Source organism: Monodelphis domestica, chromosome 1 (assembly GCF_027887165.1).
Source record: "Monodelphis domestica isolate mMonDom1 chromosome 1, mMonDom1.pri, whole genome shotgun sequence".
Classification (NCBI taxonomy): domain Eukaryota; kingdom Metazoa; phylum Chordata; class Mammalia; order Didelphimorphia; family Didelphidae; genus Monodelphis; species Monodelphis domestica.
The window spans coordinates 143,614,340-143,642,210 of record NC_077227.1 but is presented as its reverse complement, the minus strand read 5'-3'; the positions used below and the strand labels follow the sequence as shown (position 1 = coordinate 143,642,210).

At 33.7% G+C, this 27,871-nt stretch overlaps 2 protein-coding genes across 32 annotated transcripts in view; one reads left to right on the top strand and one right to left on the bottom strand.

Moving 5' to 3' along the window:
* ASB7 (ankyrin repeat and SOCS box containing 7) overlaps window positions 1-17,301 on the bottom strand; it is a 40,271-nt gene extending 22,970 nt beyond the window's left edge. Inside the window, exons 1-5 of one of the 6 annotated variants that reach the window (XM_007479453.3) lie at window positions 17,139-17,301; window positions 16,639-16,835; window positions 16,370-16,454; window positions 8,589-8,711; window positions 5,159-5,420 (exon numbers count right to left, since the gene is read on the bottom strand). In XM_007479453.3, the coding sequence (XP_007479515.1) occupies window positions 5,159-5,369 (211 nt within the window). In that variant the 5' untranslated portion in view covers window positions 5,370-5,420; window positions 8,589-8,711; window positions 16,370-16,454; window positions 16,639-16,835; window positions 17,139-17,301. Of the gene's footprint in view, window positions 1-5,158; window positions 5,467-8,588; window positions 8,712-16,369; window positions 16,455-16,638 lie in introns of all 6 variants that reach the window. The other 5 variants (XM_056807463.1, XM_007479452.3, XM_056807469.1 and 2 more) reach the window with 5 other exon arrangements.
* Window positions 17,302-17,512: 211 nt separating this feature from the next.
* Window positions 17,513-27,871, top strand: part of LINS1 (lines homolog 1) — a 30,087-nt gene continuing 19,728 nt past the window's right edge. For 6 of the 26 annotated variants that reach the window (XM_007479463.3, XM_007479456.3, XM_056807429.1 and 3 more), the window contains exons 1-3: window positions 17,536-17,672; window positions 18,271-18,347; window positions 20,712-20,844. The gene's annotated coding sequence lies outside the window, so the exon portion shown is untranslated. Of the gene's footprint in view, window positions 17,673-18,270; window positions 18,348-20,711; window positions 20,845-21,409; window positions 22,035-24,423; window positions 24,549-27,871 lie in introns of those variants that run through there. The other 20 variants (XM_056807435.1, XM_007479466.3, XM_056807359.1 and 17 more) reach the window with 12 other exon arrangements.

Below are 27,871 nucleotides of genomic sequence, written 5' to 3'. Positions count from 1 at the left end.
AATGCCATCTAAAGTTTTCTTGGCAAAGATACTGGAATGGTTTGCCATTTCTTCCTCCAATGATCACCTTTTGTCGGAGCTCTCTATTATGAACGGTCTATCGTGGGTAACCCTTAATGACTTATCTCAAAGTTTCACTCGGGTATTATACAAGCCCTTCTGTCATGACAAGGCAATGATCCAGAAGGGGCATACATTTTTTTTTATCATATTTTAATTTTTGTGTGCATGTGTTGTCCAATGATGGTATGTTTGTTAAGGTTTATAATCATTATGGAATAAAACCTTGGAGTTTCAGCACTGAAAGCAACCATAGGGATAATTTAGTCTAATACTTTAAATTTACAGATGAAGAAATTGTGGCCTAGAGTGCTTAAATGACTAGCCCAAGAGCATTTATGTGTTATTTGTTAAATGTCATGATCTTTTTTTTTCCAGCCCATATCCTTCATCTTTTCCACAGTTTTTTTTTTTATGCTACTGATACAGCATTCCTCTTTGATAATTTTCTTTTTCTTGGCTTACAATGATCCATCTTAATTCTCCTGTTTGACTACTCCCTCTATACTCTTTTTTGGTGATCTTATCAGTTCCCATAGATTCAGCTATTAGCTCTGTGCAGGTTATTACCAAATCTATATCCAATATCATTTCTCCAACTGCTTGATAGTTGCTATTCATAAGCATCATGAATTCAGCATGTTGAAAATTAATCTTTATATTCATTGTCTTACAAAATAACCACACACATTCTTTTCCAAATTTTTCTATTGCCATTGAAACTTCTACTATTCTTAGCACAATGCCTGGCATATGGTAGGCACTTGATGCTATAAATGTTTATTGAGTGATTGATTGTTCAAGTCATCCAGGTTTACAACCTAGTGCTCAACTCTTCCCTTTTTCTCACCTACTATGGCAAATTACTTGCCAAATCTTAATGATTAGACCTTCACGGCATCTTTCATATCTCTTCTCTCACAGTCACATCCTGAGTTCAAACTTAAAAAAAAAATCTTCTAAAGTACAGATCTCACTAAATCACCCCTTGCTTAAAAATTTCAATGGCTCTTTACTGCTAGGTTTAAAATATAAACTCCTTTGTTTGGCATTTAAAGTCCTTAACAGTTTGCCTCCAACTTACTTTTCCAAACTTATTTCTATTAATTCCCTTCATGAATTCTATGTTCTTGATAAACTAATACTTGCCATTTCTCAAATTTGGAATTCCATTTTTCACCTGCCATGCCTTTGTACATGCCCTTTATTTCCTACGATCTTAAGGTTCATGTCAGGTATCATTTCCCACAGGAAGCCTGTCTTGATCTCTCTGATTTTTAATATTCTCTCCTTTTTTTTTTAAAAAAAAGCCTTATATTTAACTATATAGATATTGTGTCCTCTAAAGAGTTAAGAAGAATATATGTTCTTGAGGACTATTTTAATTTGGCCATCACATACCCAGCATCTAGCTGTGCCTCACAAATAACTGATGGGTTAATTTTTGTTGAAATGAGTTACATATTAGACAAGAATAGAATCTAGACCTATTGATCTCAAGTGTTCTTTTAATTATATAATAATGCTAACAAAACAGAACAAATAAATAAGCATCAATGCTACTGAATAAGATGGATTTGACTAAATTTAAAAATGGGGAAACAGTTAACATGTAGCTATAAGAATTTTACATTTTCAAAAGCCATCTTAATTTATATATTAGGAACATGAAAGCATCTTGCTGATGTAGATAGCATCTTTTCTTTATTCTTGAAATCTTGTTCATTCACTTTACTTTCGGCTTTATCATTCTAGCCCAACAATCAACTGAGCAGAGGTAGCAAATATTCATTTGCAGAGCCAGAAATTTCTAAATAATTAACATGCAGCTCCTAGCAGTTTTGAATTTAAACTTTCCCAAGTCCCACTTTGAGATTTTCTTATAGGCATGGTTTCTAATCACTCTAAAAGAAGAGATGAATTATTTTCTTAAAATGGAGACACAGGGAAGATCCCTTGAGCCTATTTGCTCTAACTCTATGAAAATGGTGAAAAGAAGTTTGAATTCATTCTCTTTCCAGGTCCAGGCCCAGCTACCTTTCCAGGTAGCTTAGAGTGCCATTACTAAGTAGTTCTGGTTTCTAGTAATAGTGATCAAAGACCACCACAGCAACACTAATTTTAGTAATGACAAGATCATTTAGTGGGAAAAGACTGTTAGTAAAAAGAAAAAGGCAGACGAAATAGAAAACAAGGACAGGAAAGAATAGGCTGGGAAAATATTGTTTCTACTTAGAATCTACTCCTATATCATTTGTACAATTCTTAAGAATAATCATCACTAGTTGCAGATAATCATATCTGGTAATAGAAAGCAATAGTAGGATATAGGAGCAAAACTTTGTAGTATCTCAGAAGTAAAGTGTAAAGGGTTTGTAGGTTCTCACTTTGCCTGACTCTAAAGTGAAAAGAGTAGGGTTGCCAGTGATAGGTGGCTGTAATGTGTTCAAAAGGAAATGGAAAATTCTGGGAACTACAAAGAGGACTGGTGGAAAAATGATGACTTATTAAATCGATTATTAGTATTATTAGTACAAAAAAACTTTGTAGGGTACAGAAAGTACACTGAAGTTTATATTCTGTAAAGTGCGTTTCATGAGTGTGCAGGCAAAAGAAGGTGAGAAAAAGAGAAAGGTAAAAAGAGAGAATGGGTAGGGGAGAGGGAGAAGGAAATGGAGAGGAGAGAGAGGAAGAGAGAAAGAGACAGACAGAGAGAGGTGGAAAAAGAATAATAATAGTGGCACCACCAGAATAGGAACCCATAGGCTGTGGTTCCAGTTTCAGAAAAGTAAGGCGTAAGCAAGCAAAGTGGAGGGAGTAGCAATACAATAAAAATGCATGTTAACAGCGAAATTCCTCAGTCTGTGGTAAGATTATCTCAATGAATACCATTCCTGACAGTTCACCTTGTTATCAGAGCCCAGAGATATTTTAAAGTTGAGAGAGTTTCATATACTTCTGATACTTGTTTTATTAAATCAGATAACTAAATTGAATGACTTTTTTGAGACTGTATTGTATGTATATATTATGGATATATATTATATACATATGATATGTGTACATATATTAAAATCCTTATCTTCAATCTTAGAATCAATACCAAGTATTGGTTCCAAAGCGGAAGACTAGTAAAGGCTATGTAACTGGGGTTAAGTAATATGCTCAGTCGCATAGCTAGGAAATGTCTGAGATAAAATTTGAACCCAGAACCTCTTGTCTCTAGGTCTGGTCCACTGAGACCCCCAGGTGCCCCTAGGTTATTTAATATTAAGAAAATAATATTGCAACAGTGTCCTAGTCTGAACAGAAAACCTTATCAATACTTATACAAAGTTCCAAAGTAATAATACTGTACTCTTGAATTTTTTCTTGTAAATGAAGACAATCAAACTCAGGGAGGGATCTTCCTGAAAATTAAAAAAAACTTTTATCTGTGGTGTATAAACAAGGAGTGGAAAAATCTTTGAATGGACTAAGGCACTTATCTATTGAGAACACCTTTGAAGACAGTGAAAAGATAAATCCTAAGATGGAGGGCCACAGAGTGAATAATCATATTTTAGCCAAAAGAGGTGTTCTTAGTTTTGTCTTGCATTAAAGCAATGTAAGTGAATGAACCCCTATATTACACTCTGGACCTGAAGTTGGTTTTGGGGAAGGTATTTCTAAGGGTGTGTATAAATGAAAACCTGTTAACCTAAAAAAGAACTACATTTCCCGGGAGCCCAGCGACTTTCTGTCATTACATACTTCCTGTAGACAGGGGATATTAGGCAGAGACATGGAGGGTCCCACCTCTTTACTTCCTGTCCAGAGCTTGATAGTGGTAAGGTGAGTGTTTGAACTGGCTGATCAGCCATGGGCACATGGTCTTTATTTTTGTATCCCTTCTAATGATAATTTAATAAACCTCCTAGAATAAAATATTTTATTATTGAGATTTAAATTTCATTTTTACAGGTGTAATTCTAATATTTATAGAGTTCTGCTTGGTGAATCAAATTCTAACATTGTTCGTTAACCTGGTTTTCAATATTTCTATGAAATTTTCCATCCTAAACACTATAAATCCTAAATAGAAATAGCTTGTAATAGAAAGAATTAATAAATAAAAATCTACCCTTTGGTACTTGTTCTTTTTCCTTCTTCCTTCCCTTTCTTTGTCTCCCTCTTTATCTCAGCAACCATGCTTAGATGGATAATTAATACATTTTTTTCTGACAGACTTTGTTAAATATCAGAATATTGTGTTTTTATTTCATAGGGTAAGAATAGATGGTGCATTTTCCAGCTCTAAATTCTTTATTTCCTATAATCTACTGTATATGTCATGACTAAGACGTCTTTAGTTAATAACTTACAAAGAAAATTCAGACAAGTAGGTGGTATAATATGTAACTTTGGGTAAATAACAAAAGTATGAAGAGACCCAACTGGGGGGCAGGAGGAGGATTAATGAGACAAAGGAGTCGAAAATGAGACATTTAATGTAATTATGAGACTTGAAAAAAAGCCAAGATAAAGATAAGGCTACTGTAGTTGGGAATGGCCTATAATAAGTATAATAAATTAAAACAAGATTCCTCTAATGTCTACAAACTACAGGCAATTCTAGGAAGTATGAATAGGAAAAAACTAAACCAATATCACTACAGAGCTAAATTCAAAGAGTAATTTATAGTATAACTTCTAAGGGGACTACCTTTAGCAAGTATCTCAGTCTGGGCAATTACTTATGGGGAAAAAAATTCTCTAAATAGGGGAGCAAGGGGCCATCCTTCTGCTTCTGAAATAAAATAGGCTAGACAACTGGGTTGCTTGGGAAAGAGCCAAAAAAGAATCAGCATTGTTATCAAGCAAGATAGCCAAATAGCATATTCCCAAAGTGAGATACCTTAAAAAAAAAAAATCTGTTACTAATCAGGACTTAGTAGAATTTGAAAGTAATCAGAAAAAGTCCTCACTAAAGTAGAACATTAAAATATTTTCTAATTATTAATGACAAGGAATTGCATAGGCATACTAAAACTATCTTACAACTAATTAAAAGCTTGTATTTGGGAGTAAAATTTTGGGGAAAGAAAAGTACACTCACCTCCATGTTCAAGAAATACTCGTACACATCTTTCCTTTCCTCTTGCTGCAGAGAAATGAAGCAGGGTCCACCCATTAGCATCTCTGCCATTTGGAGAATAGCCCTGTTCTAACATCTTTCGTACTGTGTGAACATCCCCAGCAGCCACTGCTGCCTGAATCTGCAATTCTTCCTGTAGTTCAGGGTTCCTTCGACAGTGGTGGTGTAACATCCTAGCTGAGTCGACTTTTTACAAAAGATTCATTGGGTCATAGGGATTCACCTTCAAATGGAGAACACACAACTCAAAATACTTGGTTCCTTTGATGCTACATTTATAAAATAAGATTAAAGAATTTCAAATTGTTAAAACTCAAAATCATTAGGAAACAGATAATATAGGATCTAATAACTGAGAATGTAAATTTAGAATAGAAAATTTCAGCAACTTGTTCAAAGAATGATAAAGAATATTGGGTTGGAAACTTATAACTGAATATAAAAACCTTTCTTCTCTACTCTTTGAGATCTGGCCTTCTGAAATACAGCACAAATGACCACTGCATTCAATATTTCTATTACAAAGGATGGATGCCCTGCCCATTAAAGACACAGGATAAGATAGATGTTTTTATCAGTTGTGGAAGTGGTCTGCAACAGAAAATTATCTGCCAGGTACAAGAGAGCATTAATGAATCACAAGTAACAAGCCAACGAAAAATTCTGTACCAATGAAAGTAGTACTCCCATAATACAAAATAAATATTAACCAGGAAGACAAAACTTAAAATTTATAGTAAGGAAAAAAAAGCCTAGAATAATAAACAGAAAAGAAAGATCTCTTTAGAAAAGGAAACCACCAATAAAGGATTTAACAAACCCTTACTGAAAAAGAAAAAAGGTCAGTGACAACTTTTATGAGAACTGGATTAACATTACAAAATGGAACAGTCTTTTCACTGGACAAAACTGTATTTCTTTCTGTATGCTCTTTCTTAATCAAAGACCAGTTATTAAGAGAAATATCAATAATGTTTCTATGCAAACATTTTCTATCCTACCTGCTTTAATGAATAAAGGACTATTTTCTAAATGACTTCAGTTCAGTATAATTAGATGACAAATATGCAATGAATAAAGTATATTATGAAAAAAGATTGAATAAATTAATATAATTTAGTAATAAGTGGTATTTCAGTACTAATTTCTTAACTTAAGGAAAATTAGAACACCTACTTCACAGGTTTGGGGTATGTATTTTTCTTTTCTGTTTATTCTTACTTCCACTTCAATCTAAAATATTTCATAGCAATCTAATTCATGAGTTTTTTATCCCACTTCAGTTGTCATTTCTTCTTCTTACATTCTTTCACAAATTCATTTTTCAGAATTATTTTAAATCTACATATATATTATTATGATAGAGAGAATACATCAAACATCATAATGATACAAAAACTGAGATAGCCCATTAGACTAAATAGTATGGGAGAAAAATGCCTCATGGACAACTTTGGCTTGGAGATAGTTCTAGGGAGTACAACTTAAAACAGTCAATAGAATCTCTGTGGAATCAAAAAGAAACCAAATAGAAAAAATTATTAAAATACCATTAATATCAAACCAATGTGAGAAAAGCAATACTGAATAAGCAAATGGACTGAACAGTATTTTAAAAAGAAATATCATTGTATTCCTTTTTAAGTACATAAATTAATGATCCTGTAATCACTGCTAAACTTTTCTTTATTCAGAGGAAAGATCACAATTTTAAACATTTAAATTAAACTTGTTAGTGTATGTATTTTTTAAAAGCATCATTGACTATATTCATAATGTTGGCTAATGAGATATAATTCAGATCAACTAACATTATAACTACAAACAGATACTTAAATTGAAAAATGACTGATTTTCTGATCTCTGTTCATTTTTAATATGCAGTTTTTAATAATTTTCCCAAATAGATGTTTTAAGTGACGCAAAATGTACCAAATTGGTAATTAAAAGTAGAAAAATTGACTTAAAAATTTTAAGACACTGCATATCATTCTGGACATGATACGGAGTAATAAAAGAAAAAATTGAGGTATATCAGCTGGATCTAATGGAAATATTGACTGGTTAGGTATTAGTTAATCTTGATAATCACTACTAGCTTTAAATATTTTTTTAAAAAAACTTCTTGAATTTCTCAGTGTTAATTTAATAAGAAAGGAAATTTAAAAATACCAAAATGTACACCTGGGGCAGGGAGTTAGTTATATTTAGTATAAAATAGCTATAATGAAAGCAAGTAAAATATTCAGATAAAAAATAGAATGCTACGTAAGGATAATAACCAAGCTTGGATTCAAAGAAGACAAGAAAATGTATTCTTCTGCTTTGTAGAAGTGGAAGACTATGGTTGTATATGCATATATAAAGTCAATCTTCAACATTTGTACATTGCTTTCACAACTTCAAACATTTGCATGATTTTATTAGTAACCTCATTTTCACTTTTGCATTGGCAACTGCACACATTTGTGGCTATGCATAATAAAGAAAAAAAGTGAGAGGTGCAGGTGCAATGCATACAAGTTTGTGGAGCACCTGGTATCCTACCAGGATATATTATTTTAAGCTGGGGTGTCCTTCACAACTTCCAATGCTAACCATTAGCTGTGAAGGACTGTCTTGGTATCTTTGATAGCAGCAACTAAAGTACCAATAATGTACCCCTTGGTTTTGAGAGGGTGGTTAAAGTAGAAAGGTTGATAGCAGTAGTCAGTACAATGTCTTCACACCACCATTTGACACAGTGGAAGGTAAGGTTCAGGTTAAAAAATGTTTCTTAGGAATTTTATTTGCTGTACAGTAATTTCATGTTATAAAAAAGTGAATACTGTTTAAAATTATTTTTAATTGAGATATTAGCATAGAAGTTTACAGATTTCTAAGGAATTACTAGCAAGAAAACATGTTTTCCATGTCATCAATTTTATTTTGTATACTGCATTTTATGAGTTATTTCATGATTATTGTATTAGGGAAAGTATATATTATTAGAATGTTTTGTTATAAAGAATTATAGGCAGAAAGTATATTTCAGCAATTTCTAGTAAAATGATTTTGGTAGTCATGAGAACCTAACCCCTTATTTGTCATAGGTTCTATGTATAAACATTTGCAATTTTGACTTTTCTGCTATTTTCTAGGAATATTACCCCTGTGAAAAGTTAAGGATTATCTTTACATATATCTGACTTGAATGGTGTGTTGGTCAGTATTGTTGAAATGTTTTTTTCTTTCTTTTTTAAATTTATTGTTAAAAGTTTTCTGGGGAAGTATACATTTGGCAATGGAGATGATATGACACCAAAAGATATCAAAAAATTGTTTTAAGTAAACTAATTTTAAAAAATATTGCTCAGCATAGGTAAAACTGAATCCATAATCAAAAGATTACCTTATTGAAGAATTTCACTTTTCTTGCTATGTGTGCCAGTGATCATTGTGCTTGTAAAGCACAATTTGGGGAATTCCGCTAAATCTATGAGTCCAGAACACATAGCAAACAAGCTTCTTTTACCTTAAAGGAAAAAAAAATAGCTGTCACAGGAAAATCTCTTCACAAGACTTGACAAAGGTTATCTATCTTAAATTCTACTTTTAATTAAGTTCAAATTTCACCATCTTTATCTTGCCAAAATAGGATAAAAAATGAAGTAAGGCCAATTTTTGTAGGAAATATCATTATGAATTAGAATCTCCAGGTTGTGTAATGTGGTTTATATTCAGGCACTTTTTCTTGGAAAGACAGTTTTCAAAAAATAAATAAAAAAATATTTCTAGGAAATGGATATAAGTAGATACACTCTTTTCTCTATATATTCAGAATATATTTTTGGTCTTATTTTGCCTTTTTAACTACTACAGTTAGTCATTTGTTCACTCCAAATAAAACTAAAGTGAATATATATACATATGTATTCAATAAGTAGCTAACTTGGTAAAAAATAAAAACACTGTTGTGACTAATTGTTGCTTTTTAAAAAAAAATAAAGAGTAAACTTTAGGTTTTGAAATAGTTTTTGAGATTGTCAATGGTATTTGAAACTGTTATTTTGTTACCTATATACTAAACCATGTAAACTAGCAGTGTTTAAGCTATTAAAAAACAATTACTCCTTAAACAGTGAATCTTTCTTTTTATCAGTGAAATCATAGCTATTTAGCAAAAAAAAAAAAAAACAACTATAGTGACTTTTATTAAAAATATAGAATTGTAACTAAGGAATCTTTTTTGACAAAAGATTAAAATTTTTGCAAATTTTATTTAGCTCATACTAGACCTTATATAGTCATATTTAAAACAAAAAGATATAGATCACCCATGCATCTTTTTGGATATAGTTGTCATTGTTTGTTCAGGTCATGGGAACACAGGACTGCAGATTGAGAGTTGGAAGGGACCTCAGAAGAAGTGACACAGAAAACAGCTACTATCAATGAAATTAATGGGTAAAATTGGGCTAGAAAAACTTAGCATTCTGATTGTACAGAACAAAGGCCATTTTCTCAGCTTTGAGTTGTATCTGGAAATCTTGAATTTCAACTATCTGGGCCAATTTCAAGACAGAAAGAATTTTTGCTCAAGTATACATATCCATTAAATCCCTTCCTATCTCATTCAACTATAATGCCGTTTTTTCTTTCCATATAATATTTTTATCCTCATTTCCTTTACATAAAACATCCAAAAGTATGAATTGTTTTAAAACTAAGCATATAAAACATTTCTACATTAATAAATTAGGATAATGATGATAATGCCTGACATTTTTATAGAGATTTTAGGCTGGTAAAGTGCTTTTACATAAACAATTACATTATAACCAATGGGGCAAGCACTATATATTATCTCCATTTAACAGATGAGAAAAAGTTAAATGATTTGCCTACAGTCACAAAGTTATCAAGTATATAAGTTAGAATTTGAACCCAGGTCTTAAAAAAAAAACTTACCTTCTGTCTTAGAAGTGATACCAAGTATCAGTTCCAAGGCACAGGGCTAGGCAACTGGGGTTAAATAACTTGCCCTGGGTCACAGAGGTAGAAGTGTCTTGAGGCCAAATTTGAACCCAGAACTTTCCTTATAAAGATCTGGCTCTCTATTCACGGAACTACCTTGTGGAACCCCCTAGGTCTTCTTGACTCTAATCTCAGTATTTTTCCTTCTACTTCATCATAGTGCCTCTTACAAATATACAGATGTACATACTTAATGTAATGGCAGATGCAAAAGGGTGTTTAATAAGCACTTTGAATGATTACTGTACAATGCTTAAAACCTATAGAGTTTAACAACTCATATTAAACTATGCCCACATTTTCAAAGAAAATGCCACTGAATGTCTTTGGCTGCTTCTGGTACCCAGTAGGAGGAGAGATGTTCCAGCATAATTCCAATCCTTATTTCTCCTAAACTTGGCTTCTGCCTACAACTTTCAAAGGGAGAAAACAAGGAAGATAAAGAGTGTGTGTGTGAAATATATTTTATTAGTGCACAAAGACATAGTCATTGCTAACATTAAGATTATATAAAGTTATTTCCCCCCCATGTTTGAAAAGAAGCATAAATACCATTGACTTTGAAGTAGTTGGAATTCTATTGAGTTTTTGCCCTGATTACCATCAGTACAGGTCAACTTATTAATGGAGATTTACTAAGCACTTACTATGTTCTGAGCACTATGGTAGGTACTGCATAGTTGATAATCATTTTCTTTAGGTTATATTTTAATAAAATATAATTTTAGGGTAACTAAAACAAATGAAACAATACTGTTTATTTCCAAAACTTTCTCCCTTTTTCTGACTCTATAGTCTAGAGTCTATCTAGTAAAGCTCTATAAATATTGACTGCATCCTCAACAACAAGAATACACCACACTTTGCACATGCACAATAAATCAGTCTTTTTTGGTAATACTTTTACAGTGGTGCTCACAAAGACTTTAATGGATATCAATTGTAAAGGACAGTGCTATGTAACTAGATATATTCTAATTGTCAGAAGTACAAGGCTGATAGTGAATAATCTTATTTTCATTTTATTAAGGACCTTCTTCATTAGTTACCTATTATGTAAACAAAGCAAAAAATTGAACAAACATGCTATCAGAATCACTAATAAAATAAGAATAGATTTGCTTTCTCTCATGAAATATAAGCCTAAGATTTGATAGCACACATTCCATATAAATTAATGGTCATGACAAAATCAAACGCAATAATTTTCTAAATAGCAAATTAAGTTTGATACAAATATATTTGAGGAAACTTATTTTAGGAGAAAATTCTGAATAATGACAACTTGTCATTATTGCCATTCAGTGTCATAGAACATTGAAACATAGCTTAACTTCAAAAACCACAAATGTCATTCAATACTTCAAGACTAAGAAATCAGAAGACGAATAGGCACATTTTGAGAAAAACCACTTGAATGGTAATAAGAAAGGAAAGAAAAGAGTAATAGGTGTTTCATAACCATTGTGAAAAAAGTATGCTGAAAAGTATGAACTCAGAGCTAGCAGACCTGGTTTTGAGTGCTAGCTTTGCCATTTATCTCTGTAGGCCTCAATTTACTCATCCATAAAATGAGAAGTTTGGACTAAAAGCTATTTAGAGGTCCCTTCCAACTTGAAGAGTCTGTGAGTCCAAATACTTCATTTTAATATAACTTTCAAAGGATGCAAATTTTTGGTATCATTATGCTGCTAAAATAAGTTTCTACCAGGTTATCTTAAATTGGAAATAATTGTTTCCTTTATTTCAAAAGAATGTTTAAAGTTTATTCTAAGGGTTCTATTGGTTTTAGCTGACATTGAATCAAAAGAAATCAACCTAACTTTTCATATTGGGAACTATTATAAATCGTATAAATTTTTAAAAGTTCAAGAAATATACACTCCATTTCCATGTAGATGGCAAATAAAACTTAATTTAGTTATAACAAGAATGCCTTACTCCTAATGTTTATAAAATGCCTATATTCTTAAAATGAGAAGCATAAAAGCAATACTAAACAAAACAAATACAGAAATTTCCAAGAAATAACCTTCATTTAATTGAATCATATTATTTTACAAAATTTAATCCTACAAAAGTGATTAGTCATTAATAGTGTTTTGCATATAAATTTTACTAAAAAAGATCCACACATTTTTTATTAGATGAAGCAAATGAGAATTGTGCTTTCTGATTTCACACAAACTAGAAACAAGATAACAGCTTGCTCCACAAAAAAAGAAACAAGCATTTCTTTCCCAAGTAAAGAGATACAGGGAGGGAATAGAGAAACAAAATCAGTAACTTCAATGATGCTGACTTTTTAAAGGAATAATTGATTTAAAATTTATAAAAATATGAGGAAAGAATGGTTATGTCTAAATATTTTATTTCTAAATCTATTGTGAAAAAATATTTGTTGACTTGTTACAATTTATATGATCAAAAGGAGAGAATACAAAATAAACATGAACATTTTAATATGAAAGAGGCAGCCTGCTATAGTGAATAACAGGAAGACCTAGGTTCAAGTAAGGGCTTGGACATATTCTGATAGCTGGACCCTGAAGAAGTCATTTAACCTCAAAGTCTCAGGCAATTCTCTATCATCATTTCTTGTAAAGCAGGTAATGATCTGCATTGGTAAAGGGAATTCCTCACTAAAAGCTTCCTAAAACAATGAAATCACAGATCCAATAAAAAACAACACCAAAAAATACCTCCCAATTTTCATTCCAAAGGGAAAAGTTTACTTATTGAAATCTCTATCCCCTCACAATCTCCAACTTTTAAGTCTTTATTGAACAGAACTAATTAACATAATACAACTAGAAATATTAAAAAATACAATTCTAATTTTCCTAACCAAATTAAAAAAATTGGGGACAAAGTGATGTAAGGGAAAAAAAACAACACTTCATTTCATTCGATCGATACTATCCATATCACTTATGGAGAGATATGGATCACAGATGAACATATCTGTCCAGAATGGAAATGAGTAGGCTAAATCTCATTTAAGGAGTCTCATATGTTAGTGTTTGAAGATATCTAAGGCAGAAAAAAGATGTATGCATTTTATCCAGGTGATAATTTTAATTTAGAATTAAATGCTTCAAGAATTAGATTCAGTTTCATGAGCCATATCTAACTAGATTTCTCTGCATTTACAAACTTACATAATCACACAAAAACTCAACAATATAAATATAAGAGGTGACAGTTATAAATGATATTACTCTTCACATGTGTGGTAAAAATACATTTGTATAACATGGCAAAGATGCACTGTAACATATAATTCATTAATATGAACATACTAAAAACTCTACAAAATTATAACTACATTATGGTAACCAAGGAAATTAGGTTATTAGTTCAAATGTTTTCCAAAATAATTTAAAATATACTTTTCATTAGAATTGATAAACTAAAAAGTCATATCAGATTTAAGATATGAACAATAAAGGACATATCACTAATTAATTAGCTAATGTCTTTGACACAACTTGGATCAAAGATCCTCAATTATTTTCTCAGGAACACAAAAGAAGTTTAGAAATTTTATCAGCTAAATAACTCACTAGAGATATACAAAAAAATTAAAAAACCAATGAAATAAAATTCAAAATGTTTAATATACACAACAAAAAAATAGATGGACTGGCTAGGTTGTGGGGTAAGGAACTAAACCTTCCTTATCTTATATTTACGCTTTAGTTACAGATATAATTGTAGAACTGATATTTAAAAAATAAATCTTCACCGGAACAATCTGCAGGGATCTAGGAGAAAAAACACTATTCATAAGCAAAGGATAAACTATGGGAGTGGAAACACCGAGGAAAAGCAACTGCCTGACTACAGCAGTTGAGGGGACATGACAGAGGAGAGACTCTAAATGAAACTCTAATGCAAATATTGACAACATAGAAATGGGTTCGAATCAAGAACACATGTGACACCCAGTGGAATCACGCGTCGGCTATGGGGGGTGGGGGGGAGGAAAAGAAAATGATCTTTGTCTTTAATGAATAATGCTTGGAAATGATCAAATAAAATATTATTATTAAAAAAAAAGAAAAATTAAAGAATTTGTTCAGATAATAGAAAAAAAAATCTTCATTATGTCAAGTTACCTTTGATACCACTGATATGGGTATTCCTTACTAATGCAAATCAAAACTCTTCCACATTTTATTACATGGTCTTCAAATGTTGTGATGGGCAAATTTGGTGGTCAACCTTCTAAATTTCTCTTTAAATTTAAGACTGTCTTTGAATAACAGACAGGTACATGGAAGAACCCTATGCATGCCCTTCCATGTTGATAGCTCTTCCTACAGTTTTTCTTTACTGAGATAACCCCTTACAGAAATTAGAATTGTATACCCTAATGATACTTTAGTCATTTTAACAAAAGAATATTTAAAAATAACCTTCAGAAAGGAATATGTTCTATTAAATTTAATCTTGAAACATGCCTAAGTGAGAAGCTATATGACAGAGTATTTCATTTTGATCTCAAAAATTGAAGAGTTTAGGATCCTATCATATCTACCATTTACAGTTAAAATTTTTATATTAAATGTGGGAGCTTATTCCTTAACTTGACTGCACTGTCTGGTTTTATTGAAATGTAGCAACTGATTATCTTTGATTCTACATGCTTATGCACAAATGCACATATATACATGTAAAAGCAGGTTGAGTGGACAAAAAAGTCTACATTAAACTTTCACCATGTAAAATAAATAGTAGATGGTATTTCCAAAATATATTCAGTACAATTCACTCTCCCTTTGATAGTTAATCCTAAGGAAGGAAGGTTCATAGTAGTTATAAGTGTAACATATCGGAAGGAGAATTATCTTGGAACTTACACTAAGATATGTAATGACAGTGGAAAGGGCTATTAATGACATACTTTTTGTTTTCCCAAGGAAGGTACAAGGCCACAGGGTAGTTAGATGAAGCAAAGACTTCCTACTGACTCCCTTTGCTATTAAGTGATGTTTTTAACTGTAACTAAAAAGGAAACATCCTAAATAATCTGAAATATTAAGACAATTTTGAAAGAAGTTAGAAGTCATTTTATGTCCTTAAATGACAGAAACATATCATTTGTTTGGCCAATTCCTACATAAAATTTTTCCTGGAAAATTTTTCTGTTTCTTTGTCCCAGTATATGGTCTATTTGAATGTCTGAACTTACATCTCAATCACGTTCACTATTATAATACTCAAAATGGAAGATTTTTGTTTTAAAATAGTAGCAGCACATTTTCTGCAGGACTTCTAATATTTAAAAATCAAGCCAACTGGGAAGACTGACAAAATAAAGTCCCATTCTGCTAATCAAACCATGGCCTAAGATAAATCTGCCCAACTTTAACGCTAATGCGCGCGCTCTCTCTCTCTCTCTCTCTCTCTCTCTCTCTCTCTCTCTCTCTCTCTCTCTCTCTCTCAAAGCAACAGACAACTATTGTCAAAATATTGTGAGGTGTAAGAATTCTTTGTGAAATTCTGAAATGCAATATATTTTGCTTTGATAATTTCAGTTACATATCTAAAATTTGAAATTATCAAAAAAGTGAAAATAATTATTTGTTATGATCACAAAATTAATGCACATAAAGTTTGTACATAACAGTAATCAATAGATTTTCCATGACTTGGATTATTTTACATCAATTTTCAAACTATTTCTTTATAAGCCCACTCCATATTTCATGGGTTGATAACTTTGAAAGTAAGGACTAGAGTCAGGTTGGTGGTAAAGAAGAAAATGACTATAAATCACATTTTAATTAAAAACTAAAGTTACTCAGAACTAACAAGCAAAGCAATTTATTTGTGAAATTCCTATGGGTGTAGCAATAAAATGGCACTGAAAAGTCTCAAAGCTTCAAAGCAAAGTCTAAGTGAAGCATAAGAAATAATGACATAAACCATAGAAAAACAGTACAGAGCTGGGAAAACAAAGTCCCTGAGGCAAGGAAGTTGTTGAATGTTCAGGGTTAGAAAACAGTATTTCTGTTTTGTTGGGTGTGGGGGATTGTGAATATTCCCTTGGTTCTACCCTAAAAATAAAACACTGACTAAAGAGATAGGTGGCAGTGAGGAGGGGGAGGCATTAACTAAGTGGGGGGAGGGGAAGATTATTAAGATTACCTTTGTACTGGATGCTGATTCTACTCTCACTGCCTCTCTGTGAGTAAATGGCAGAAATCTTTCTGTTTTTAGATCTCCAGTCAACCTGAAAAAAAAAATTAAACAAACAAACAAGCAGAACTCAGTTAGTGCAATGTCTGAGTGAAAAGGGTATGAAGAAAGGAAGCTGAGGTAAGGTAAAAAGGGCAAAAGGATTGAAGAGTGAGAGGGAAAGAGAAATGATTCCCTCCCTTCCCCGCCATCCCTAGGAGATAACTGACTTTTTTTACCTTTTTTTTTCCCCCTCAGCTGTTTCCTCTCCTCCTTTCAGCCGCTACCACAGCCACCAACTTCTCCATTTAAAAAAAAAAAAAATCACCTCAGGGCCAAATCACTTGGTGTTTCCAATTCTCCTCAGCGCCTCCGTCTCACCCCGGCGAGCATCAAGACAGCAGAGGGGGTGGAGGAAATCCTAATTTAGGGGAACCTCAAGGCAGGGGGTGGAAGAAGAAGGAAGTCCCGGTCAGGAAAAAGAGGGGAGATCCAGTCAGGGTGCTCAGGGCAGGGGGTTGCCGATGTCAGGGGCAGGAGCGCCGCAGTTGTGGGGGGACCGGGGAGGTCTCTGGGCAGGAAGAGATCACCTCATGCAGGGTCTGAGGGTGCCGGAGGCGGGAAGGTGCCGGCCAGGGGGTTCAAGGCAGGGGGCTTTCTGGGTGCACTTTGCACAGGGCCACCCCCGCCCCCCTTCAGCACTTTGGGGTCACAGGGAAGGGACCAACCCTCCACCAACCAATCAGCTGCCTCACAAGGGACTGAGCCTGGAGCCGTAAACCAGGTCTGAGGTGGGTGGGGGTGGGGGTGGCTTGGTTGGTTGGTTGCTTGCTTCTCTCCGCCTTCTCCCCGTTCCCCCACCCCCCCTATTCTGCCGTAAAGCCACATGCGCGTTCGCGACAGTTGGAAGAGGCGTGCCGTTCTGCTTCAGGACTAGTCTCCGATTGGCTCTGCTCCCCGCTCCCCTCACCGCTTCTCCACTCCCCTCCAGGCTCCGCCCCTAGCGAGAGGACTCGGGGAAGTTGCTAAGCGACGACAGCCCGAGGGAGGGGTCTCTGCGCATGCGGTGGGCGGAGACTAGGAGGGGATTCGAGTCTCTTCGAACTACGGTGCCCTGGAGGTAGCGATGAGGTAGCGTCCCGGGGATCCATGGTCCACTTGGATCTTGAGCTTGAAATCGAGGAAGTTTCGACCGATCTCCAGGGCGGATAAAAACGGTGACATGAAGGAAAGAGCTGACGACGCCAGGGAGTACGGAATTTCGGTCGAGGAGGTTGTGATACTGAGAGAAGAGACTGATGTGGGGGAGGGGAGAGGGGAGTAGGCGGGGGAGAGGTGATGGCTGGGGTGGCGGTGATGTGCGCCTGCCCTACTCTGAGGTCTCGGAGCACGGACGCCTCTTCTGGCTCCTTTGCCCGGAGGCACTTGCAGACTGGGCTGATCGCTACTTCCCAGGGACGCTGGGGGCCGTGGGAGGAGCCTTTCCTGCTCTGGTTTCTGTTCCTGAGTTTTGGGAAGTTTGATTTAGAATCTGATGTGTGAGATTCCCGGGGCAGGGGCTGGTACTAGCCACCTCCTCTGCCCTTCTTTTCCAAAAAAGTTTACTCTTAAAAAGAGTCAAGGACTAGACGTTTGTAAAATAGATATCACTTCGAAGCGTTTTTGTGGGGAATACGCCTTGTGAATAGAAAAAGAATCAAGTCTATCTAAGCCATTGTTGCTATTGTTAAATTAATGTTTTGTTACTTTACAAAAGTCGGACTAGTAATTGACAATTAAATTTAAACAGCATCTTATTTTAGGAAATGAACATTACTCTTCTAATTTTAAGGAATAAATGTTTACTTAGCAATTATATTCACTTTTTACAGATATTAGTTACCAAATGTGACATCCGGTTTATACTATTGTTTTGCTTGGTGAATCTTTTTAAATAGAGTTTGAAAAGGTAAGCTTTAGTGTGGTGTGAAATCTCTACAAATTCTCAGGTAACCTTTGAGTACAAATTTGTGGGGTCCAAATCTATGAAATTTTACTTCTTTCTAAATATTTGTAATGTATTCTACAATGTAATGGTATATATACAATACAGTCACTTATAAAGAATTGTGGTCTTCCTCCTCCCCTGACAACTTCAACAGACCACTACCAGCGTTCTACTTTCTGTAGAATGAAAAACTTCAATTAGATACCCTTTAAGGGTTCTTTGGCTTTCAGTCTTGTGATCCTGGAACTGTAGAGAGGCCTATTGACAATCTTAAACAAGACAGATTTCTTAAGAAACCAAACATAGAAATCCCAAGTATAACATTCTTATTTATGGACCCTATGTTCTCCAAGGTCCAGCCTTGGAGTTTAGAAGCCCATCACTAAAAGGTTGAACAGAAGATGAAGTTTGTTTATTTTTGGCCACAGCAATCCATTGAACAACCACTTCTGAAAAGTGGCAATTTGCAGTCTACATTACTGTAGTGTGACCACTTGAAATCAGATTCTGGAAGCATACACAAATGATTACTTTGGGTATGCAAAGATGAAAGAGAACCTCTGTTATCAGAGTTGTCAATCTATTATATATACATAAAGGAGTATAAGACAAGATAGAATCTCATAAGCACAGAATTGAATTCTAGACTGCACTGTAAGAAAATATTGGATTAAAATTATAAAACTTTTGTTTCAAATAGAAACTGGAAAGCTTTGTACAATTTTGCAAAGTCACTCCAGCCCACTATCCTATTCCCAGTGCTTTTATGCTTAGATTATTGCCTAGGTACAGTTACTATTCAAAATATAGGTACTGGTGGTTTATCCACCCAGCTGAATTATAATCTCTCCAACAGGCATTCTCTACTGCTTGATTTTTCTTCTTCTTTGTGGATTAATAGGCCAAACTCTTTATTGTAAATATCACTCAGGAGGCTATGCAGTGTGTCTAGGCTTGTTAACAAAATTTCTTTCTCAAAGAAGCTTCTGAAACACCCCACATCCTAGGCTGTTCAGTTGTTTCAGTCTTGTGCCTCTCTATTGCCTCATTTGGGGTTTTCTTGGCAAAGATACTGTAATGGTTTGCCATATCTTTCAATTACTCATTTAACAGATGAGGAAACTGAGGCAAACAGTGTTAAGTGGCTTGTCCAAGGTCACATAGCTAATAAATGACTGAGACCAAATTTGAACGCAAATCTTGCTGACTCCAAGCTCACTATACTATCCACCGTCTCACTATCTATAGGGAATTCCCATATCCATTAGACTGCTCCAAATTTTCCATAACTGTGGCAAATACCTTTGCCAAGTATATACCACTTTGTTTTATGATTCATTAATGTTAATAATCAAAGGGTCATCAGATAAAACTTTTTTCTATTATATTTTTTAAAGGAATCCTTTATGGTTGACCAATTTTAATTCTATGACCATGAAACAAAAGAAATATACTATAATTAAGATAACAAAACATTTTAAAAAATAAACTGACCAAAACAAGTGATTTCCCTCAAAGTAATTAATGGCATACCTTCATTCTGATACTGCTACAATATTTTTTCAGTGCTTGTTTGGTAATTAAGAGTAATGCAAGTTTGCTAATCTCATAAGAAAAATCAGTTTCATAATCGCTACTCATTTTTTGACCAGAACAGGCAATTGCCCATATTGGTTCAGCAGATTTCATAGCTTGCATAAGTTAAAGCTTGCAAGGACCTTAATCAACTCTATCCTTTCAGTTTATATATGAAGGAACAGACAAAGAAAGGAAAAGAAACTTGCCCATGGTCTCTTAGGTAGAAAGAGTGAGCCAGAATTTGTTTTTCATTTTTACACGCTGTCTCCAAATTAATTTTGGCTTTTTGAAAAAAATAAACTTTTAAAAACAAAGATTTTCTGAGATTATCTAAAACAATATGCTTTGTGCAAATGGAAGAATTTTAAAAACATTAACGTATCTTGAAATATGACTTTTGAAGGAGATAGTCTTCTCTTGGATATATTTGTTAAAATTATCCATTAATTTGGAATCATACCCTGTATGTACAGTCTAGACATGTTTAATATTATTATAAGTATTGAGTTTTAAAGCACATAATTATTGCTTTTCTGCTAATAGAGTGAAAATATAATAGTAAAGCCATATAATAGTATTTATAAATAACTTGAAGTTATAAAGGGGTCTTATACTTTTTGTTTCCCTCTATATCTAGCCTTTAATAAAAGTATTTGAATTATTAAATCTATAAATCTTATAATTTTAAACAGATTGTAGTTTTTCAACATCTTCAGTAATTTTTTTATTTACTATTATTTTCCATAGGCAAAGTATTTCAAAATTAATAATTCTATTTTACAAAACCTACATTGATAGTAAAACCAATGGAGAACTTTAGAGATGATCTACTACTACACACCGTTTATGTCACAAATAAGATTCCTGAGGCCCAGAAAAGGTAAGTGATTTGCCTGAGGTTGCTGAGCTAGTTGTCAAAATTCAGTTTTTCTGGTGCTTTATTTTTCTTTTTTGTCTAGTGCTTTTCTCACTATATACTGCTACCTTGAACTTAAAATGGTCTTCAAAACAATTAGATGTTTAATGTAACCATAGACCATTCTATTGGTCCGGAATTAAAATTTCAAAGTGCAGATCAGCAAAACCTAATTTTCTTTATTTTTTAACAATTTTATTTAAATACTTGCTAGGTGGCATCTTCCTATGTTTGAATATGGCCTCATTAGTTGTGTGACCCTGTGCAAGTCACTTAACACTGTTTTGTCTGAGTTTCTTCATCTATCAAATGAGCTGGAAAAGGAAATGGCCAACTGTTCCAGAATCTTTGCCAAGAAAATCCCAAAAGTCATGACTCAAAGGACTGAATAGTATACAGAGTACTTCTCCCTTACCCACTCCACCTCCAGACTTTTCTGGATAATTCTAAATTTGATAGTAACTTCTTACTTTGGATTTTTAAAAAGAAACATTTCTGACTACAGAATGATTTTTAACTAATGATTTGTTTTTTTTTAACATTTGTTTTATCTTCCATTTTAATAAATATTAAATTTGAATGGGAGTAATAATTAAACATGTTCACAAAGTAATTGAGAATAAGTTTTATGAGACCTTGGATCATGAAGTTGTGCCTCAAATTTGAGTTTAATTCTTTACTAAAGGAATGAAAAAAGACTTGATAGGATAATTTAGTTTTGCTATCAATATATGCTAACAATGAACAAACACAAACTGAACCTCAAGACTTCAGGGTGGGTTGTCAAATTCTGATGCCCTTAAGTCTTCTCTTATTTCATCAAGAATACAAAATTCTAATGAAGTGCATAAAATCCATTTTTGTAGTTAACTGTGGTTGAATAAAGTAACGACTTTATTATACTGTCCCAGATTTTTTTGCTGCTTGTTTTGATGTTTGATCCTGTCCAACTCTCTGTGACCCCATAGAGGGTTTTCTTGGCAAAGATCCTGAAATTGTTTATCATTTCCTTCTCTAGGAAATGACACAAATAGAGATTAAGTGACTTGCCCAGGGTTTCACAACTAGTGAGTACTTGGAACTGGATTCAAAATGAGGTCTTCCAGGCTTCTGGCCTTTCTACTGAGCCACCTTGCTGACTCCAAGGCAAACAGGTTGAGTGAATTACTCAGAGCTAGTAGATATTAGAGACTGGATTTCAACTCAAGTCTTCCTGACTCCAGGCCCAGCTCTTTATCTGCAGAGCTAATTTACTGCTTTCATTACATTATCTTAGATTATTTGCTGTGTATATATGCCAATTCAAAATAATTAGATATACTTGCAGCTGCATTTTTCTGATATTTTTGAGGGGTCTTTAGAGTGATTAGCAAGCCTTCCATTTAACATTTCATAGTCACATAATCAGAAGTTAGCTTTTCTAATTCAGGACACTTTTTCCTCACAGTGATTAATACAGTTTTGCCTTTAAGCAAAAAAAAAGTTGCATTTAGCAAAATGCAATTTAGTCAGTGTCCATTATTAGATTGTAGTACTATTTTTAGTAGAGATTTAAGTAAAATTTCTTGAAATCCAAAGACTTAAAAGTTGTCTGTCTGGAATGATAGTATTATATTCCTAAAGAAGTAGATAATTTCTAGTGTTCTGGGTTATAGAGATACTCAAATAACTACTAATCCTGTAGGAACAAAATTGTTTCATACTTTGTTAAAAAAATAAGAAAATCTCCATAAATTATTTTAAATAGCCACATAAATTTGGAATTGTATGAGGGGATGAATACCTCTTTGCACAAGTTCTCTTTGTATGCAACCATAGAGTTAAGTCTAAGAAATTTTTCTTCTCTACCCAACATCTTATACTTTTTACTTGCCATGTGGACAATTTCCTTGTCTTCATGTACATCTTGGGCATATAATGTCTTCTTTTATTTTTTTAAACCCTTATCTTCTGCCTTAGAATCAATACTATTTATTGGTTCCAAGGCAAAAGAGTGGTAAGGGTAGGCAATGGGGCAAAGTGACTTGCCCAGGGTCACATAGCCAGGAAGTGTCTGAGGTTAAATTTGAACCTATGACCTCCCATCTCTAGGCCTGACTCTAAATCCACTGAGCTACCCAGCTGCACCCCCACATAATGTTTTCTTGTTCATATTACTTTACAAAACCCATGAAACTGGATTAAAAAAAAAACCTAATAAAATTCATCAATACATATTTACATAGTCAAGCAAAACAAATTTTCATTTTAGCCATATCTGAAAGTTTTTGTCTTTTTAAATGCATTTTAAATTTTATAATGTCTATCAGGAGGGAAGCTCATTGTTTCATCTGGCTTTCTTTTGTATATGTTTTTTTTTTATCATTGCATTAATCAGAGCTCTAAAGTCTTTCAAAGTTTTTTTGCACTATTATCATTATAAAAATTGTGGTTTTTTTGCCATATACACTTTGATCAACACCAATTTGCAAGGGTCTTCCTATTTTCCTCTGAAATTCTCCATTTCATCATTTCTTGTGGCATGATAATATTTGTTGTATCCATACATCACAAGTTGTTTATCCATTCCCCAATAGCAGGATAATCCCTTAGTTTCTAATTTTTGACTACCATGAAGCAAATTACTATAAGCATTTTTGTATATTTAGATAGGTCCTTTTTCTTTGATTTCTTTGGAGGTATAGGGCTAGAGGTTTTTAAGTCAACGAGTATGAACAGTTTTGTAACTTAATGGGGATAATTTGAAATTGCTTTTTCAAACTAGCTGGACTAATTCACAGATTGACCAGCAGTGCACTAGTTGTATTTATTTTCCCACAGCCTCTCTTCAATGTATGTCTTTTTTTTTTGTCATCTTTGCCAGTCTGTGTTAGATAGAATCTCAAATTTACTTTAATATGCATTTCTCTAATTATTAGAAGTTAAAAACGTTTTTCATATGATTATGGCTTGAGTATTTTCATTTAAAAACTTTGTGTTCATATCTTTTTACCAATTTATATATTAGTGGATAGATCTTAGTTTTATAAATTTTAAATTGGACTGGTTCTGGTCTTTTATATTCAGCTGGGGAGTAGCACTTTATTTATTTATTTATTTTTTGATCATTTCACATTGAAGTGTTACCTCAACTATAATTTTGCATTTTAAAACTTCTGCTTGTGGGGAAAAAAAGAACAAAAAAACAAAACTTGTTTCTGATTCTTAAATGAATCTCAAACTGCAATTGAAGCCAGATTCTGAGATTAGGTTCCCAAATCCCCCTGGTTATACTGGTACATGTATCTGAATTTACCTCAATTAATCCTTTTAAGGTTTCTTGGGTTCCTAGGAGAAGCTGAGAAAATCCACTGTGTCAGAATACTAGGAAGGAGATCTCTCATTTTGGAATTCTCAGTTCGAATTACATCTGGGCAGTTCACTTTGGATTATTCATTTATAAAATGATTATGTGGTCCTCAGTTTTCATTTATGCCTGTATGTAAATCTGAGTGGTTATCTTTCAGAGATTCCCTCTTCCTCTTCTTTCTCCCCCTCTCTCAGATCACTAGGAATGCTTAGATGAAATTGCTTAAAGTCTTAATCCAAGGACCTTCTGGCAGTAGAAGAATCATGGTCCCAGGAAGGGAAGATTTTAAAGGATGATCAGATGATCAGATTCTATAGCTGTAGGTACCATAATAGTTGCTACCATGTTCAGGGAGATCATGACTTTGATGAGGTCACCAGAAGTATATACCTTCTAGGAGGGGGAATTCAGTGAATATTTTCAATGAGATACAGAAGGAAGTAGCTGAGAATTCTAGTAGAGGGTCACTATTAGTGTCTACATTATTATGTAAATTGATTTAGAACTGGCTGAATGATTGGAACCTTTGACTAATGTTTACTAGATTTATGTCACCCTGAAAGGTATTCAGTAAGATGTCACAAGGCTGTATCCTATTTGACATTTTTGTCAATGACTTGGATAAAGTAATATGTTTAGTTTCTGAAATATATGAAGTGAAAAGGATAAATAACATGTTGGATGATAGAATTAGGGTCCCAATAGTCTCTGAAGAATAAAATGATGGATTAACTATTAATAAGATGAACATAATAGTATTTCTATAAAGTCCTTTGCAAGCAGGTGAATACTTCTAAACCCCCTAACCCCTTTACTTTTCCTGAGAGTAGAAGGAACCCTTGTCTCTACCTAATCTAATTTAATGTAGCCTTCACCCAATCTTTTCCCCAAGATTTACAGATATGTTTTGTATCATTTTACTGTTAAGTGATTCAAAAATTTTGTCATGAAATGCACACTTGGGTCCCTTGTATTATTTCTACCTATACTTATGACATTTCTGATAAAAAAAAATCATTGTAATTCAAACTGTTCATTAGTAAAGGTATTACTGTACTGTAATTACCATATTACTATTGAGGATCATATACTGAAAGGGGACATAGAAACCATCTAGTATAACTCCTTCAATTTACAGATGAGGAGTTTTGGTGACTTGCTCAAAGATACATAGTATATAACAGAGGTGAAATTTATATCCATATTCTTTGACTTGAGATCTCATTTCTTTCACTGCATTACTCACTCATCACATTTTACTTTTCCTAATTGGCATCAGTTATATTTTTTATTTCTGAAACTATCAGTAAACCAAAAAAATTATTAGGCATATCAGAAGGGAACCAGCTATTTTGTTTGGCAGAATATAGGAGATAGATTACTTGTAGCTTGTTTGATACTTTTGGAATTGCAATGATGTGACAATGTTGTTTTTCCAGTGAACAATTTGTACTTTTAAGATATCTGTCCTACTTGGATATCTTTTCTGTTTTATCTTTTTTCTCCTTTCTTTCCCTTTTTTTTTAAGAAAACACATATTTTTATACCTATTGAAAATTTTGGGGCCAGCTGGGTAGCTCAATGAATTGAGAGCCAGGCCTAGAGACAGGAAGTCCTAGGTTCAAATCTGGCCTCAGACATGTCTATTGCCTAGCCCTTACTATTCTTCTGCCTTGGAACACAGTATTGATTCTAAGACAGACGGTAAGGGTTTTAAAAAAAAAAGAAAAGAAAATTCCCATTTTGCTTCACTTGAAGTTATAAAATTTTGTTAAATCATAAAATCTTAGTAATCTTAAATGTTTACTAAAATATTTATCACAAAATTACATGGTGTTCCAGATCTGTGGTCCAGTCTGCACTGTTAAAGATATCCATCAATTGAGGATAAAACTTAGGTTCTTAATAACATGCATCCATTTAAAAACATTGAAGTATTTTGCATTTTGTAAGAACTTGTAAGGTAGATCATCTTCATATGGATAGCTCAGCTTTATAATTGGAGTTTCTAAAGCAAATGCCTCTTAAAAAACACTTAAAATAAAGTTTCAATTAATTGTCTTAAAAAGAATCATAGGACTGAAGGGCCATAGTCACTGTCCCATCCATTTCCTTCATTTTATAGGTAGAGAAATCAGGGATCTATGTGGGGCGTTTTAGAAAGACTAGCACTTCAGGTGTGAGGTCTTGGTGGGTGCCCTTTTCAGGACTGCTTATCTACCTTTGGTCCACCTTTCACCCAATTCTCTCCTGTGGTTCCAAGAAACTATAGCATATCCGGTGGCCACATCCTGGTAAACCATCTTAGAAGGAAGGCAGGCTGGCTAAGTCAGGTTGAGGGTAACTGACAGGCTTCAAACCTATTGACAAGTTAGGGAGATGTCTGTTCCAACCAGGTGAAGACTTTCCTAGGTGGAATGGACTTGTGAGACAGTTTGTTCCAATAGCCATGAAGGTGGCTGAAGCAGCCACTGTGACATATTTAAAACCTTGACATTCATCAGAGATGGCCAAGGTCATCCATTGCATCCTGGACTGTTGCCAGTTGTCCTGACTTTTTGTTTTGCCACTGGATTTAGGAAACTGGAAGAAAGAGTGAGACTAATGACTTTGTGCAACTGTCTCACTTTAATCAAATTCATGCTTGAGTCAAGACCTCTTGTAATGTCATTGGACCTCTTCAAAATGAAGGATTAGCAACACCAATAATAATGATAATAGTGGTAATAAAGAAATCAGGGCGTAGTGAAGGGAAGTGACTTGCTCAGGGTTCCTAGTTGGAATAGTGATATTAAAGATCATCTCTGTAGTCTTTCTACCACAGTGGTGAGGCAATATGTTAAATGGGAATTAAGAAATGCGTACTTGGGTTTTGTCCTTGTTGCTTATAAAGCTATCTGACCAAAGGGCAATGCTCTTTTCTGAACTGCAGTTTTCTTATCTAATACAGAGAACATGGTTTGCCCTTCTAATTTCACATCCAGTAAGGCATAAAATAATATAATATTTTATAGTTACATTGCTGTCATGGCCTAGTGCAGAGAACCAAAGAAGCAAACCACATTTATAGTTAGGTCCTCCAGATATTTCTGCTCACAGATGATAGATTACATTAAGCTCAGGATTATTGTCTCCCAAGTGAGATCCAGCAGTTACTCTGAAGAGTCTGGCCTAACTAGCCACATAAAAACAAACAAACAGAATAATTGGGTAAAGAATGTCTATTGTATAGGTTTTATTCAGTTAAATAGAAAAAACTAAAAAACATATATAGCATATATATTTCAGACAGCCCCTTCACCTGGATAGTGAATCAGTCTCAGATTGGAACAGGATTAGATGAGTATATTAGATTGCCTTGAAGAAATTGTAAAATTCTTGTAATATTCTCAAGCTTCTCTTCAAAACAAAGGACTATCTTTTTAATGCTAATATTTAGTGGTGATGTATGACTACAAGGCATAAATAACTACAGTTTCTAAAAAAGTGAAATTGAAATTCACCTAAAAGTCAGTGGAGAGGTGAACAAGTATGAGCAGTCTGTAAGATATTTTCCAGTAAGGAATTACTTAAAGTAAACAGTGTAAAGGATGACAAAGAAATGTATGATTAAAAAAGATAGGCTGGTCATGTGTTAAGAAT